Consider the following 14,982-nt stretch of genomic DNA (forward strand, 5'->3'; position numbering starts at 1 on the left):
ATGTTGGCTTCAGCTGTCGTAGCAGGGGTTGCTGAAGCTAGAGCAAGAACATTTGGACATGTACTTAACCCAACAGGGCAGAGATCACCACATAAGCTTTTACGCAAAAGGCTCATTGGTGACAAGGTTGCAGAATGGTACCCGTACGACATCAAGAGTGATGATCCACTTGTCATGGCCCGTCAAGAAGAAGAGCGCCTATCCAAGCTTGAAATGTTGAAGAGGCGTGGTAAGGGACCACCCAAGAAAGGTCAAGGAAGGCGTGCTGTTAAACGCAGCAAGTAGAGGTAATCACATAAAATGGTTTTTTTGACTAATGAATGGTTGTTTTTTGATACAGTCACTTGTATTCCTGACATCTTGTGGCCATATTTTAAAATTAAAATCTTCTTAGTTGAGTATATATTTGCCTTTCATAGTTTCTCAATTTGAAAAACACATATTCTATAGACCATCTTGGCAAGTAAAGAACCGTAATGCTTTAATTTTCTCATTGACTCATTTTGCTGTCTTGATGATGTCATTTTTTCCATGCCGAATCTTGGCATGTTTTGCATGTAAATGGTACTGAAGCTGTAGCTTAAAAAATTGTTTTACTCTACATTCCTGCTTCTCATCTCTGCTGTAAATATCTTCTGGTTTTCCTATTGCTTCCTGCATCTCAATCTGATGGCTAGCTTGCTACCATTTTTTGATATTGGAATAGCGTCCTTGTTCTTGTAGGTTCCTTCATAGAATTTTTAAGAAACATTTCTGCTATTCCTAGTATTCCCTTTTAGATTGTGAACAAACAATTTATAAGACTCACTTGAAATGTAAAATGATGGATTTGAGGAAATAGAGGCAGTACTCCTTTGCACTTGCCAGGATTTGGACACACAATGTTTAGAATGTCATTTGAATTATATATAGCATCCGGCTAGTTATTTAAACTTATTTCTGAAGCTTCTCTTGTATTCTTTTGGTTGGTTGTGCTTTAGTAGTGATCCTCTGGATTCTTGATTTTGCCTTATGTTACTGTCCATGCCCTCAGACATCCTAACTGATTCTCAAAATTTTTGGAGTGCCATATTGCTCGCCCATAGGAAACCAAATTTCAATAATACAAGATCTTTGAGCTACTTTTATCCTACTCCTTTAACAAAATTTGTCTAAATTTCAAAAAGTAATAAGAATTGAGATTAACATAGTTTCTTTTTTCTCACTCTTTCAAGATTTTAGAAAGACTTTGTTGGCTACACGATTAACTGAGTGTTCTTAATTCCTGCATCAATTCCATCTGGCAAATTGTGACAGCCTCTTTTGCTACAATTTGCTTATGATGCTTTCTTTTCTTGCTGCTTGCATTTTACATTTGCAAGTCTGCATTTTTGGTGTTACATCTTTTTCTCCGGAAACAGTGCGAGCATTTCAAGTAAATCACATTGGTTTCTGGTTGCAATAAACCATTACACATTCGCCCAATTGTGTGTTGCTGTCCTTAGATATGCTATATTTTTCTGTTAAGGATATTTTTGTTTCTCAAGATGTCCGGTAACATTCTCTTCAATGCAGCAGGCATTACCTTCCCAACTGCTTGATCAGTTTTGCTAGATCAAATACTTGTTTGTTGATACTCAGTTTGGATGTCAACATCTGATGGGGGTGCCACTTTTACAAAGTACAATTGCAATCTCCTAATGAATCATCTGAGAGCTGCAAGAGAAAGGTTTTTCTGACTTGTTTTCTGGATTATTGGAAGACACCGGTTGGGATTAGTATTTCATTTATTTTAAGATGCTACAAAATAATGTAGTGATAAAAATTTTCTGAGATATTGGTGCTACTTCTGTATTTAACATCTCCTTTGGATATCAAGCAGATGCAGTGACATAGAAAAATGAGGAATTTGGATATGTTTATTAATCATATTGATCATGTTCTGTCTGTTCCTGCACTTTTGTACCGTAGAATGGATCCTATGAGCCTAGAGGAACCTTATGGCATCCAAAAACTACATTGCCAGAGGTTGTGAGGTGTCTGTTAATTGTAATCATGCAACTCAGCTGTACGTTTTCTCTCCAAATAGGGCACTTACATGAACTCGATATCAAATATTGCTTGATGTCTCGATCTCTTAAATAACCAACAAGCCACCTTCAAATCTTCAGCTATGTCTAATCACTAGTCGAAGGAGGATTTTGCAGCTTGAAACCAAATATTGCAAGGACAAGTACCTCATTGAAGCGTGTTTATGGGGCACTAAAAATGATTTGCTGGCGTTTTTTTCCTAATTTTTGAAGATGATTATCTTGATTTTATCCAAAACCAAAAAAGTAGTAAAGCTAGATTGGTCGTCTTAAATACACTATTGCCATTGTTATTTAGTAATATTAGCAATCGCATTAATTGTATCAATTAAAAATGTTGTTAACAACTTTAGTTGGCTCGTTGCTATCAAGGATGAAATGCATATGGCCGGCAGTTAACTTTCATTATAAACAAAGTCTGCGAAGCAAACATCAATGAGACGAAATGATGACTGTCTGGACGATCATATGCACTTGTCCATTTCATGAGATATTAACTATGTAAAAAAACACTCTTAACACCTGCCTAATAATGCTTAACCAAAACAGTGCTTCGGATTTGGATTCGTTTAAATGAGTATTGACATGAAGGGGTGACGAGTGAGCAAAATGCACAGCCAAAGGTCATTCTCCAGCAGCGGCTTTATCTGGTATAAACAGAAGAGGTTGAGATATGGAGCATTAATTGGAAGCTTGCTGATGGCATTCAGCATTTCAATCGTGTTCAAGTCTTATTTCTACTGCCAACTATCTGTCTGCAAGTTCTACTTTTTCTTCAACTGTTTATATTTTACCAGGAGACTTCAGAATTTGGCTAAATATATAAATTAAACAGTTGGCCTTTTCAATTAGGTAGAAGATAAATGTGCCATATTCAAGTAGCATCAATCTTAATTAAGACAAAAATTGTAAAAGATCATCAGTAACTTTTTTTGAACTGAATACATGGTGGTTGTGCCAGGTTGAGTTATAATCGTAGGATTACTAAAAGAAAATTTTCTTTCGTTTATCAGATCCAATGCTCATGGCATCATTTTTAGTATAATTTGTTTGTCGTAGTCTTCAAGGCTTGCTTTATACTTCTGTACTGATTGATTTGAAATTGCAGTATAATGAAATCGACTTATGTGCGGTTTTATTGTCTTTTTTTTTTTTCTTTACTTCAATCTATGATGCAGTGCGTTTACAATCATCCATCGATGCTCAAAATCAAATTTCAATGTTCAAGGATTCGCGCTTTTTGCAGAAATTAGGTATCCCAGAAACTTGAAACATCTAGACATGAAACTCCATTGTCACAATGGATCCCAGCTCAAAGCTCAATTTGCTATGAGCAATTCAAACTCTAGTAATTGAAATTTTTAGGAACTCCACGGTATGTATGACTTGTGTTTTTGTAAATTCCTATTCACCCAAATAAAGGATTCTTATATATATATATATATATATATATATATATATATATATATATATATGTATATATATATATATATATTTTTTTTTTTTCATTCAAATTTTGATTTTGAAGTTGAAGAGAGCACATCTTTCAGGCCAATGTGCAATGCATGGGAACCAATATCCAATTTTTGTGAAATTAATGGGGACGTTACAGTTCAGGGGAACTCCTCCAGTATTTCTATTGTTTCATCACGAACGGGCATTCCAGTAGGAAAGATTTCTTCGGTTGTAAAGCCTTATGTACGAAAAGAAAACCCAGCTGGGATGGATCTCGTTAAGAACTGGTCAGTAACTTCAGTGGAATGTCTTCACTGCGACCTTATTCAAAGTGTTCCAGCCATCCTTTTCTCCGTTGGGGGATTTTCTGGAAACCATTTCCATGACTTTAGTGACCTGGTGATCCCACTATACATCACTTCTAGACAATTTAATGGAGAAGTGCGGTTTCTTATAACAGATAACAGACCATGGTGGATCACCAAGTTCCAAGGAATACTCGGAATGTTATCTAGATATGACATTATTGACATTGATAGAGAAGAAAAAATCCATTGCTACCCAAGCATAATTATTGGCCTTCAATATCACAAGGAACTTGGTATTGATCAATCCAAGTCCCAAAACCAGCTATCCATGAAAGATTTCAGGCAGTTCCTAAGAAAAACCTACTGGTTGAAGGGGAGTCAAGCAATCGGGATAGGAGATGATATGGGTAAAAGGCCTCGGCTACTGATCATATCCAGAAGAAATTCTCGATCATTCACAAATATTGACAAAATAACTAGAATGGCAGGAAGCTTGGGCTATAATGTAGTTACTGCAGAGCCTAATATTTCTACCAGCTTGGGGAGTGTTGCTCAAACAGTGAATTCTTGTGATGTATTGATGGGCATCCATGGAGCTGGACTAACAAACATGGTCTTCCTTCCTGACAATGCAATTCTAATTCAAATAGTTCCCTTAGGATCTCTTGATGGGCTGGCTAGAGAAGACTTTGCAGAACCTGCCATAGATATGAACTTAAGGTATTTGGAGTATAAAATAAAGACGAAAGAGAGCTCTCTGATCAATAAGTATCAGCTGGATCATCTGATCATTAAAGACCCTTTATCAGTTCATAAACAGGGATGGGATGCAGTAAGGTCAACATATTTGGACAAACAGAATGTCAAGCTTGATGTGAAGAGGTTCAGACCAACATTGTTAAAAGCTCTTCAGTTGCTTCATCAGTAGAGCATATATGTATACTTCGTGTTACTTCAACTGTTTTATAGCTCAAAGATGTTCTTTTAATTTCATCCCAAAAAAAAAAGGTTCTTTTTCTGCATTCTCTTTGAGGAGGAATGGAACAGAAGAGAAGAGATGGGTGGTGATTTGAATGAGCACTTGTTCTTTAACTTGGTCAAGAATCACATGATCAAGTGTCTTGTTCTTCAATGAAGTTTAGAAGAAAAGACAGATTTGAATAACAACAAAGGTACACTAACAACTCTCATCAATTCTCAATTGATTTGGTCAAATGGTTAGGAGAGGTTATAATTGGAGATTTGGCGTTTAGTACTTATAAGAAAACTAAATTAATTACATTGTTTGAATAAAAAAACCCTTGAATATACCAAGTCCCTAAAATAATCAGAACATTACATAAAAATGATGCACCAACCAAAAAAAAAAATTGCAATGAAGACTAATTAGCATACTAATACTAAAATAGATCAACATATCTCATAATATAGAGCAATTTATGCTTAGAAACTACACCGAACAATCTTGTGTCAAATGGTCTTCTTGAGTTCTTGCAAGTTTAAAATGAGGAACCCTACATTTCTTGGTTTATGTAGATGATCTTCTAGTTACAGGGAACTACACGGCCATTCTAAACTACTTTCATAATCAATTGTCTAAAAGGTTTCTCTTAAAGATCTTCGCAAGCTCAATTTTTTCTTAGGGGTTGAAGTCATCTCTAATCCAAGAGTAATGTTTCTTTGCCAACATAAATATATCAGGAAAATTATTCAGAAACTTGACATGATCAATGCCAACGAGTTGCTACTCCTATGCATGGCTACAAATGTGAAACCAAAAGTGAAAGATGGCACTGTCTACAAAAAGTTGGTTGACTCATTGTAGTATCTTTCTATCACAGGTCCAATGTCATGGTCCATACTAATTTGTGAGGTATTATCCGTTTTAACCTGCTAGCCTCACAGTTTTTTCCTACAAAAGGTGCCTCACAAATTGAATGTGGTGTGAACCCTTATATCCCAAGACCAACTTTAATACACAACTGATGTGGGATTCATGGCTCCTCTCTAGAACCATGACATCCTCTTCCATTTCAACGAAGGCCCACCGCCTCGGTGACACATCGCTAGTACTCCCAAAATCGGCTCTAATACTAAAATGTCACGATCCACACTAACTTGTGAGGTATTATTTGCTCTGGTCCGCTGACCTCACGGTTTTATCTCACAAAAGGCGTATCACAAGTTGAAGGTGGTGTGAACCTTTATATCCCAAAACTAACTCTAATACACAGCCGATGTGAGATTCATGCTTCCTTTCTAGGACCATGAAATCCAGCATGAAAAGAATCTTAAAGGTACCTCAACGGCACCATCTATTATGGTCTTCATTTAAAGAAAAACTTTCAATTGCATTTCTCTGCCTTTAGTGGTTCTGATCAGGCTAGAGACTTGGATGATTACACTTCAACACTAATATAATCTATCAAGGTAGCAATCCTTTCTCTTGGAACTCATTTATATAAATAAAGGTCATGGGCTTGATCTTTCACTGAAGTTGTATATGGAGCCATAATCCAGCCAAACTTGTTTGGATGCATAATCTTCTAGTTGAATTGCACATATCTTCTACTCATACACCAATAATTCACTGTGACAACAATTAAGCTACCTATGTATCTAAGTGCTAATTCTATTTTTTGCTTATGGATGAAATATTTAGCTATTGGCTATGTATCGCTTTGTGCCCAAACATGTTTAAAATGGTTAGCTTCAAGTATATTACATTTCCACCATGGATTAACTTGCTGCTGGTCTCATTAAACCTCTTTCTCAAACCAAGATTTTTATTCTTAAGGTTCAAATTGGTGTAGCTGATCGCAGTGCCAAACTTCGAGCTAAGGGATAATATCTTAAAATCATAAAAGAAAAAAAAAGATTAATAGCAAAGGCATGGGGTGTTATCTGTATTTGCATTCTGACTTTCAAATCAGAAGTCAAGATAAAAAGAGTCGAAAGAAGAGAAAAATAAGAAAAAAGTTAAATTAGATAGATAATACTTGGATGACACTATTTATAGGTAAAAGATGAAGCGTCATGAGATAAGATAATGATGTAGCCGAGCTAACATGGCGCTGTACATATTAGGTTAGCCCAAAAGTAAAAAATATCTCTGTCTGTATCTCTAACGAGAGAAAAGACCAATTTGCCCTCTAGACCCAAAAATACCTCGAACATTTTATCTTTTCACTAAGTAGTCAAGTATCAGACTGATAGATGTCTAATTGAGCCCTTTTGGTACACGTGTTCGCTAGTCTAACCTCGAGTTTTTGAGCATGGGTTTTTAAAAATTTATGCTTTAGACTGGACCTTATGCTACCGAGGTTGAATGTTCTCAAGGCTGATATGAGGGTTGAGTAAGAGGTTTATGGCCAATTGTAAGCTGTTGAGTATAGCCTTTCTTGCACTAAAATGTGTCAACCTCACGTGTAATTATAGGTGAAGTGCTTGATCTTAAGAGTAGGTTTTAGGTTATACGCTTAGCTGGTCCATTCTAAGGTTATCGAGATAAGTGACTTATGTCAAAGTGGTTTAAGGGTAAGCTGAGTAAGATTGTGAATGATTACTGGCATGACTCATACTTCCAACATAAGACTTGTATTTTTTCTTAGTTATAAAGTTGGATTCTAAGGTCTAACTTAAGGTTGAACTTGTAATTGGTCTGTTCGACTGGTCTGCCTAAGGTTTTATGATCAATTTGGCCAATTTAAATATGTGGAATGATCGATTTGCTTCTCTGTTATTTAAAAATTACATTTAATGAGGATAGAGATATTTAGACTATAAAATTTTAGAACTGAAAAGGCAAAAGGTCACCTCGATAATCATTTGAACATGTGGCATAATTTGGGCATTTCATTTAATCTCAACGTTGGCTATATAAAGGGCCTTTTGAAACCTTCATTTTTCATCTTATTATTTTTCTCTTTCAAATTGACCTATTTTTATTGAACTTAAAGTTCTTACTTTCTTTCAACCAACCTTTTTTCCTTCTTATTTTAGTACATTTTTTCCCTTTTTTATAATATTTTTTAGTGCAAGTTTTAGGGGTTCAATAAGTTACAAGGTAGTTTTCATTGGAAATCAGCTTAAAAATGGAGACGACAATGATATGGTCCCTCTATTCATTGGGGAAAAATTACATAAGTATTGCATTTTGGCTGAACCCAAAGATCGAAGAAAAACAGAATAGGGCATAGGATAATGCCCATACTATAGGAAAGTTGGTCTATTAGAGTATAGATAATCTTATGGCCACTATTGACTTTGAGTTTGAGAACTTTTTAATTTTTATGTTTCAGGTCAGTATGACTTTTTTGGCTAATTTTTTTCTTCTTTTGCTATTCTTTTTGTTGAGGTCTAGCCTTCTATCCTTTCTTCGACTGTCCCTTTTTTTACTGAGCAAGCCTTTGTTGATGTTTCTTATTTTTTTTCTCTATTTAAGGAGTCTTTTTATACCTCTTTTTCCTTTGACATTGTGGCACTTTTCGCCACTGTTCCTGCTACAAATTCTATTTTTGTTCAAGAGTATGAGACTTCTGACATGAAAACTTTAATGATGAAGAGGATTCTGATAGAGAATAGAATAAAGAGACCAACTAGGCTAAGGAATATGAATATGAGGATAAGTCTTTCTCAGATTAAGAGAACTTGGCTCAAGTCCCATTCTTTAGTCTTTGTTTCTTAAGTTTAAACCTTAATGATGTGATGAAGAACTTAAAGGGCAGGGCTTACCCTAAGGATTACCCTAACATATGCTTTGCTTATCGTGTTCGATCTTTGAGGGTAAACTTTGGCCTTTCAAATAAGGGATGTAGTGTATCAAAGTTAACTAGTTTCTCGTTTATACTATTCTATGCTAGCTCTTCCACAAGAATGCGGGTTGAGCTCTTTGTTGTCATTCCCAAGGCTAACTTATGTAATGAATTGACTAACGTATTTTTTGATATCGATATTTTTTTAACCTCGACCTTAAAGAAATTGACAAAAAGAGCCAATGTTTTATCTAACTACTTTTGTATTCTTTTTTTTTTTAGCTTCAAATCTTTCATTTAATTGATCGACTACCAACTGGGAGTTACTATATATGATGATACTTTTCACATTCAACTCGATCGCTAGTCTTAGGCCGAGAAATAGAGCTTCATGTTTAGCCTCATTGTTAGAAGCTTTAAACCCAAACTTTAAGGCGTATTAAAGTAGATCTTTTAGACTGATCAAAATTATATCGACTCCACTTCTATGGTTGGTGATTGACCCATAGATGAAGAGTTTTCACATTTTTTTTCCTAATCTTTTTACCCTCATGAGGCTGTTTGTCGGTCCTAGGCGAGATGTTTTTCATAAAAAAATTTGCTAGCACCTGCGATTTTAGAGTTAACTTATTAAGCATATACAGATCATATTCACTAAGTTCTACTACTTATTTGATTAGTATTCTCAATAATTTTGGTTTTTGTAAAACTTGGCTAAGTAGTTGGTCAATTAAAACATAAATTGTGTGAGCTTGAAAGTATAGTCTAAGCATATTGGTTGATGTGATTACTATATAAGATAATTTTTCTATCTTAGCACAGTTTATCTTTGACCCTGTCAACATTTTACTTATAAAGCATATCGACTTTTATCTTTTTTCTTCTTCCCTGAACCGATAGCCTAGTCTGTTATAACAAGGTATAGGTATAATACTTTGTTGGGTCTCTACTTAAAGAGAATATGAGGAGAGAAAAGAAACTTTTAAGCTTTTTAAATGCTTTTAGCACTGGGTGTCCATTCAAAGTCTGAAAAGTTCTTAAAGATTTTGAAAAATGGTAAGCAACAATCTATTGACTTGGATATAAACCTACTCAAGGTAGCTATTCTCTCAGTTAATATTTGTGCTTTTTTCATTGAAGTTGGTGTTTTCATGTCCAAGATAGCCTAAACTTTTTTTTGAGTTTGCCTTTATGCCTTTTTTATTGATCATATAATTGAGAAACTTGCCCAACGTGACTCCAAAAACACATTTGCTCATGTTGAGTCTTATGTTGTATTTCTTCAAGGTATTAAAGGTCTTATCTAGGTTCTTTAAATTTTAAGTCAGGCTTTTACTTTTTATTATTGTGTCATTCACATACACCTTTATATTTCTGTAAATTTGGTTTTTGAAAACCTTATTAACCAACTTCAAGCAGGTCATCCATGTGTTTTTTAGTCCAAAGAGCATGACTTTGTAATAGTATAAAACTTTTTTGTTATAAAGGTTTTTTTTTCTTATCTCCCTTTAGTATTTTGATTTGATTATAGCTTGAGTAACCATCTATGAAATTGAGCAAGCCGTGTTCAGTGTTATCACTAACAAGTCAATCTATACTAGAAAGGAGAAAGTTATCTGTTAGACAAGCTCTATTTAGGTCAGTAAAGTTGACGTACATTCTTCATTTTTTACTATGCTTTTTTACCATGACTCTATTGGTTATCCACTTGGGGTAGTATACTTTTCTAATGAAACCTACTTGTAGTAGTTTACCAACCTTTATCTTTATCTTCTTTCTCTTTTTAGGGGGTAAAAATCTTTTATTTTTATCGAATTGGCTTTATATTTGGGTTAGTGTATAACTTATGGACCATTACCTCGAGATTCATCCTTGGCATATTTGATAGAGTCCATACAAATAAATCGACATTGTTTCTTATGAGCTAAATTAGTTGTTCTTTATGGTCTAGTTGAAGCTTAATTTGCATACTTTTTTAGGATTTTTCTCTTAGAACGACATAGAAATGAGTTCCATTGTTTGTTCTAGTTTGTTGTTATTGACCTCAGGTGTCTGATCAATTTTTTTTCTTTAATTAGGTTGAAACTATTTTCTACAAAAATGATAGATTCTGACATGGCAACTAGTTTTTTGTTATTAGTAGAGTGGCATGTAGTAGAAAGTAGAACTTAATCAAAATGTAGATTTATATTTCATATTTTTTAGCTTGACAATTCAGTCCTATTGACAAATATGTATGCCAATTTAAGAGCTTGGTTTTGTAAATTTATTTAAGGATTACAAAAGTGGCTTGTACAATTATGAAGCTTAAGAGATCAGAGTGGCTTACAAGCATTTTTTTTTATTGATTTCTTGCTACTTTTTATTAAGGTCACTTTTCATCATTTTTTCTTCTTTTTCGATCTTTACATTAATCTCTTTTATCTTTTCTGGCTCTTTTTCCCTGGCTAGACTTTTAGTTTACTTCATAGTCCTACCTCTTTTCATTGTGAAGTAGCATTATCGTGTAGTGAATTGGTATTTTTTGACCTCTTTAACTTCATTTGGTGTTACAAACTTAATGATTAAGTGAGGAGCAAAACCAATTAACTGTATAATAGACTGGCTATGTTGGTCTAATATCATGTTGAAGGCTGAAGGCATGTCTATCACCATAAACTTGATAATCGAGGTAATGCTTATTGGCTCGTTACTTAATGTGATCAATAACTTGATTATTCCTTTTACAAGCATTAGTTCATTCCCAAAGCTGATCAATGTGGTAGTGAATGGCTCCAACATCTCTTATTTGATTTTCATTTTCAACATTATGATGTAGTACAAAAATCAGTCGAGCTTTCATTTTCAAATAGAATTCTTCTTACCACATAATTATATACAACAACAGTGATTATGATGGCAATATTATGTAAGAATTTGATCATTGCCTGGTCAAATTTTCTCTTGGTCGATGTGAAACTTTTCCTAGTGATCACGTTAATTATACCCATAATAGGCCTATTGTCTATTGCTTGGCCTCTCTTTTCTTACTTGTTTCTCTAATTTCCATCACCCCGATTTTCATTTTCCCTTTGATTTCTCACTAGCTCTTCCCTATGGTCCCTCAATTTATAGTTTATCTCCATTAATCCATAAACTTTTCTAGTTGACCTCTCCTGATTCGACTCTATTTTATTCTTCAAGTTGATGCAATCTTCTGTATTGTGGTTGATATCTCGGTGAAAGACGTATATTTTAATTAGGTCCTTTCTTGTGTTCTGCCCTAATGGCTTTAGCTCTAGGTTTTTTTTTTTTATTTGTATCAGAATCCTCTATTAGAAAGTATTCAGTATAGTATAGTTTTTTTCTTTGCTTAGGCTCCTAGCTTTGTGTCATCTCCTTTTTAAGGAAGGATCATAAAATTTTTTACTTTTTTTTATTGAGGAGGGGAGATGAGCCTCTCTCATCTTTGTCATCGAAAAAAGAGGATGAATCTCTTTCACCTCAATTATTTTTCATAGTAGCTTTAGTGTTTATGTATTTTTTGGCCACAAATAGGATGTTGGCTAGCCTCTTTGGTGGCTCTGAAGATAATGTAAGCTTCAAGTTATACTTTGTCACTGAGTCCATTGGTTAAGGTGGCTACAATTGCTGTTTGCTCTAAATATTTCACTTGTAGAACTTCTGCATTAAAACATGTGACATAGTCTTTTAAAAACTCATTTTCTACCCTGATGAATTGACATCAGGCTTAATGAAGTTTTTTTATTTCTTCTATTTTTGATGAAACAAAAGGAAAGAGTGGCTGAGCTCTTCGAATGTAGTGATTGACTTTGGTTTAAGGTTGTAGTACCAAGATCGAGCTACCCTTTTGAGGGTTGTAGCCAATTCTTTACACATCAAGGCCTAATCTGCATCTTACATCATCAAGTTAGTTCTATAAAGTTTCAAATGATCAAAGAATCATAAGTATTGTTGTAGGTCTTTAAGGTCGACATTTTGAATCCTTTTGGGGGTATAATTCTGTCAATCTCCATGATAAAATGGTGAGGTCTTTATGAACTTTAACTTATCCTTAAAGTTGACAGTTTTTCCTTTTAGTTTCTTTTCCATGGCCTACATTCTAGCCTCCAAATCTCTGTTTAGTTGAGGCTTCAAATCGATTTCTTTAGATTTTTAGGTAGTGGTTTAAGTGGAGTTGTGGCTAGGATAATGGTGATATGTAATTGGAATGGCATGTTCCTCCTTCTTAGAGGAAAAAGCTTCAACCTCCTCATAGTTTGGTTGTCTACCATGGGTGACCAAGTTGGGTACTTTTGAAGCTTGAGGTTGTGTTATGCTTTGAAGCATTTGTTTTAGGGTTTGGATTTATTCGGCTAAGGTTTAGAATTGTTCCATAGTTGGCTTTGCTTGTGTTACCGTAGATCGGTCCGTATGTTGGCTATTGTTCAAACTCAACTGGAAAGGCTGGCTTTCCTTCCTCGTTGGCTCTCTTTCTGGGTGGCATGGTGTTTGGCTTGGCTAAAGAGTATAGCCCTTACTTGACATGCCAAATGTTGGTGCTGCACTTTGAATTAAAGGATAATATATTAAAATCACAAAAAAAAAAGAGAAAACGATTAAAAGCAAAGGTAAGGGTGTTCCTTATGTTTGCATTTTGATGCTTAAGTCAGAAGTTGAGACAAAAGAGGTTGAAAGGAGACAAAAATAAGAAAGTAAGGAAAAAGTTAGATTATATAGATAATACTTGGATGATACTATTTATAGATGGAAGATGAGGGATCTGTGAGGTAAAATAATGATGTAACCGAATTGACATGGTATTGTACATGTTAGGTCGGCCTAATATATTAGATCGACTTAAAAATAAAAAATATCCTTGACTGTCTACTAATAATCTCTAATGAAAAAAAAGATTAATTGACCTTTTAGATCCAAAAATATCTTTAAAAACCATCTTGCGAGGGCATGTTAAGAATATTTGGGAGCAAAATCTGCAATCACATGATCAATCAATAATATGCAAAGTCAATTCTCCAATGTCAGCACAATTCACTCACACAATGTTTAGAAAATAGGATCATCCATTCCTATCAACTAATTTCATTAGATCCATGTATATCTATTATTTGATTCTTTAATTAGTAAATGTAATTAATCTTTTACTGCATGTATATTGCAACTTTTAATCAACGAAAGACAAACTTTTTTGTGTTCATTGTCTTAGCTTTTATAAGGTGATAACCTGGTTTAAGCTCATAATACAATGAGCACAAAAGGTTGAGAGAATAAAAAATTAAGGACAAAAATAAATTAAGCTTGATTAATTGATCTTCAAGCATAATTAATTAACTAGCTCACTAATTTGAGGTGTCCTGAGGCTCTCCCATATATAGATCACTATTTATGAGTATTTCTAATGTTCTCTAAAAAAATGAGTCAATTATGGGCCTTGTGTGAGATTACTCTCACAATTATGTAGTTTTGCTTCAATTTCATAAAGTCCATCCACAAAATGACGGTGAATCAACTCTTAAACCATGCATTATACATATAAATAATTATATATATATATTTGCAATTTGCAAGTTTTAAGCCATCTTGGAACAATTGAATACTTATAAACAATTCATTAAACCATCTTGGAACAATTGAATACCCATAAACAATTCATTAATTTGACAAATGGATGTTTATTATTTAAAGTGTCAAAAAATATATATATATATATATATTTGCAATTTGCAAGTTTTAAATCATCTTGGAACAATTGAATACTTATAAATAATTCATTAAACCATCTTGAAACAATTGAATACCCATAAACAATTCATTAATTTGACCAATGGATGTTTATTATTTAAAGTGTCAAATATATATATATATATATATTTGTAATTTGCAAGTTTTAAACCATCTTGGAACAATTGAATACTTATAAACAATTCATTAAACCATCTTGGAACAATTGAATACCCATAAATAATTCATTAATCTGATAAATGGATGTTTATTATTCAAAGTGATAAATTTGGAGCGATTGTTTTAAAGGGGGGGGGGGGGGGAATGAGAGCGAAACAAGTACATAGTAATTAATTATAAAAATAAGTTTTTATAATTATACTTGCCTACTTCTTTGTTTCATATTTCGAAAGTTTATAGGTTTTATATATTATTAAATGATAATATTTTATTAATATTTTTAAATTTATAAAATATATATTTATTATTAATAATATAATATTATATAATTCATTAATAATATATAAAATTTATATATTTTAAAGTGCGCGTAAACTCTCCTACAAAACAGAGTTATTTTCTTCATTTGTTACCGACAGTTAACAGAACGCTATGACGAAAGTGCCCCTCAATGGTATTTTAATATACTTTTAATCATCGTGTATGAGAGTAAGT

General features: G+C 33.7%; 2 protein-coding genes across 2 annotated transcripts; both read left to right on the forward strand.

Moving 5' to 3' along the window:
- On the forward strand, positions 1 to 1,917 carry LOC111290187 (small ribosomal subunit protein mS33-like). The gene is made up of 2 exons (XM_022881536.2): positions 1 to 287; positions 1,558 to 1,917. Exon 1 carries the CDS (start codon positions 1 to 3, stop codon positions 283 to 285), a length of 285 nt encoding a protein of 94 aa, XP_022737271.2. The 3' UTR covers positions 286 to 287; positions 1,558 to 1,917.
- Positions 1,918 to 2,072: 155 nt separating this feature from the next.
- Positions 2,073 to 5,002, forward strand: LOC111291304 (alpha-1,3-arabinosyltransferase XAT2-like). Its single transcript, XM_022882965.2, has 3 exons — positions 2,073 to 2,826; positions 3,248 to 3,322; positions 3,598 to 5,002. The coding sequence occupies exons 1-3, from the start codon at positions 2,679 to 2,681 to the stop codon at positions 4,758 to 4,760; spliced, it is 1,386 nt and encodes a 461-aa protein (XP_022738700.2). The 5' UTR covers positions 2,073 to 2,678; the 3' UTR covers positions 4,761 to 5,002.
- The last annotated feature ends 9,980 nt before the right edge of the window (positions 5,003 to 14,982 follow it).

The sequence above is a fragment of the Durio zibethinus genome, chromosome 11, assembly GCF_047325235.1.
Source record: "Durio zibethinus cultivar Kanyao isolate XHJ-2024 chromosome 11, ASM4732523v1, whole genome shotgun sequence".
Classification (NCBI taxonomy): Eukaryota; Viridiplantae; Streptophyta; class Magnoliopsida; order Malvales; family Malvaceae; genus Durio; species Durio zibethinus.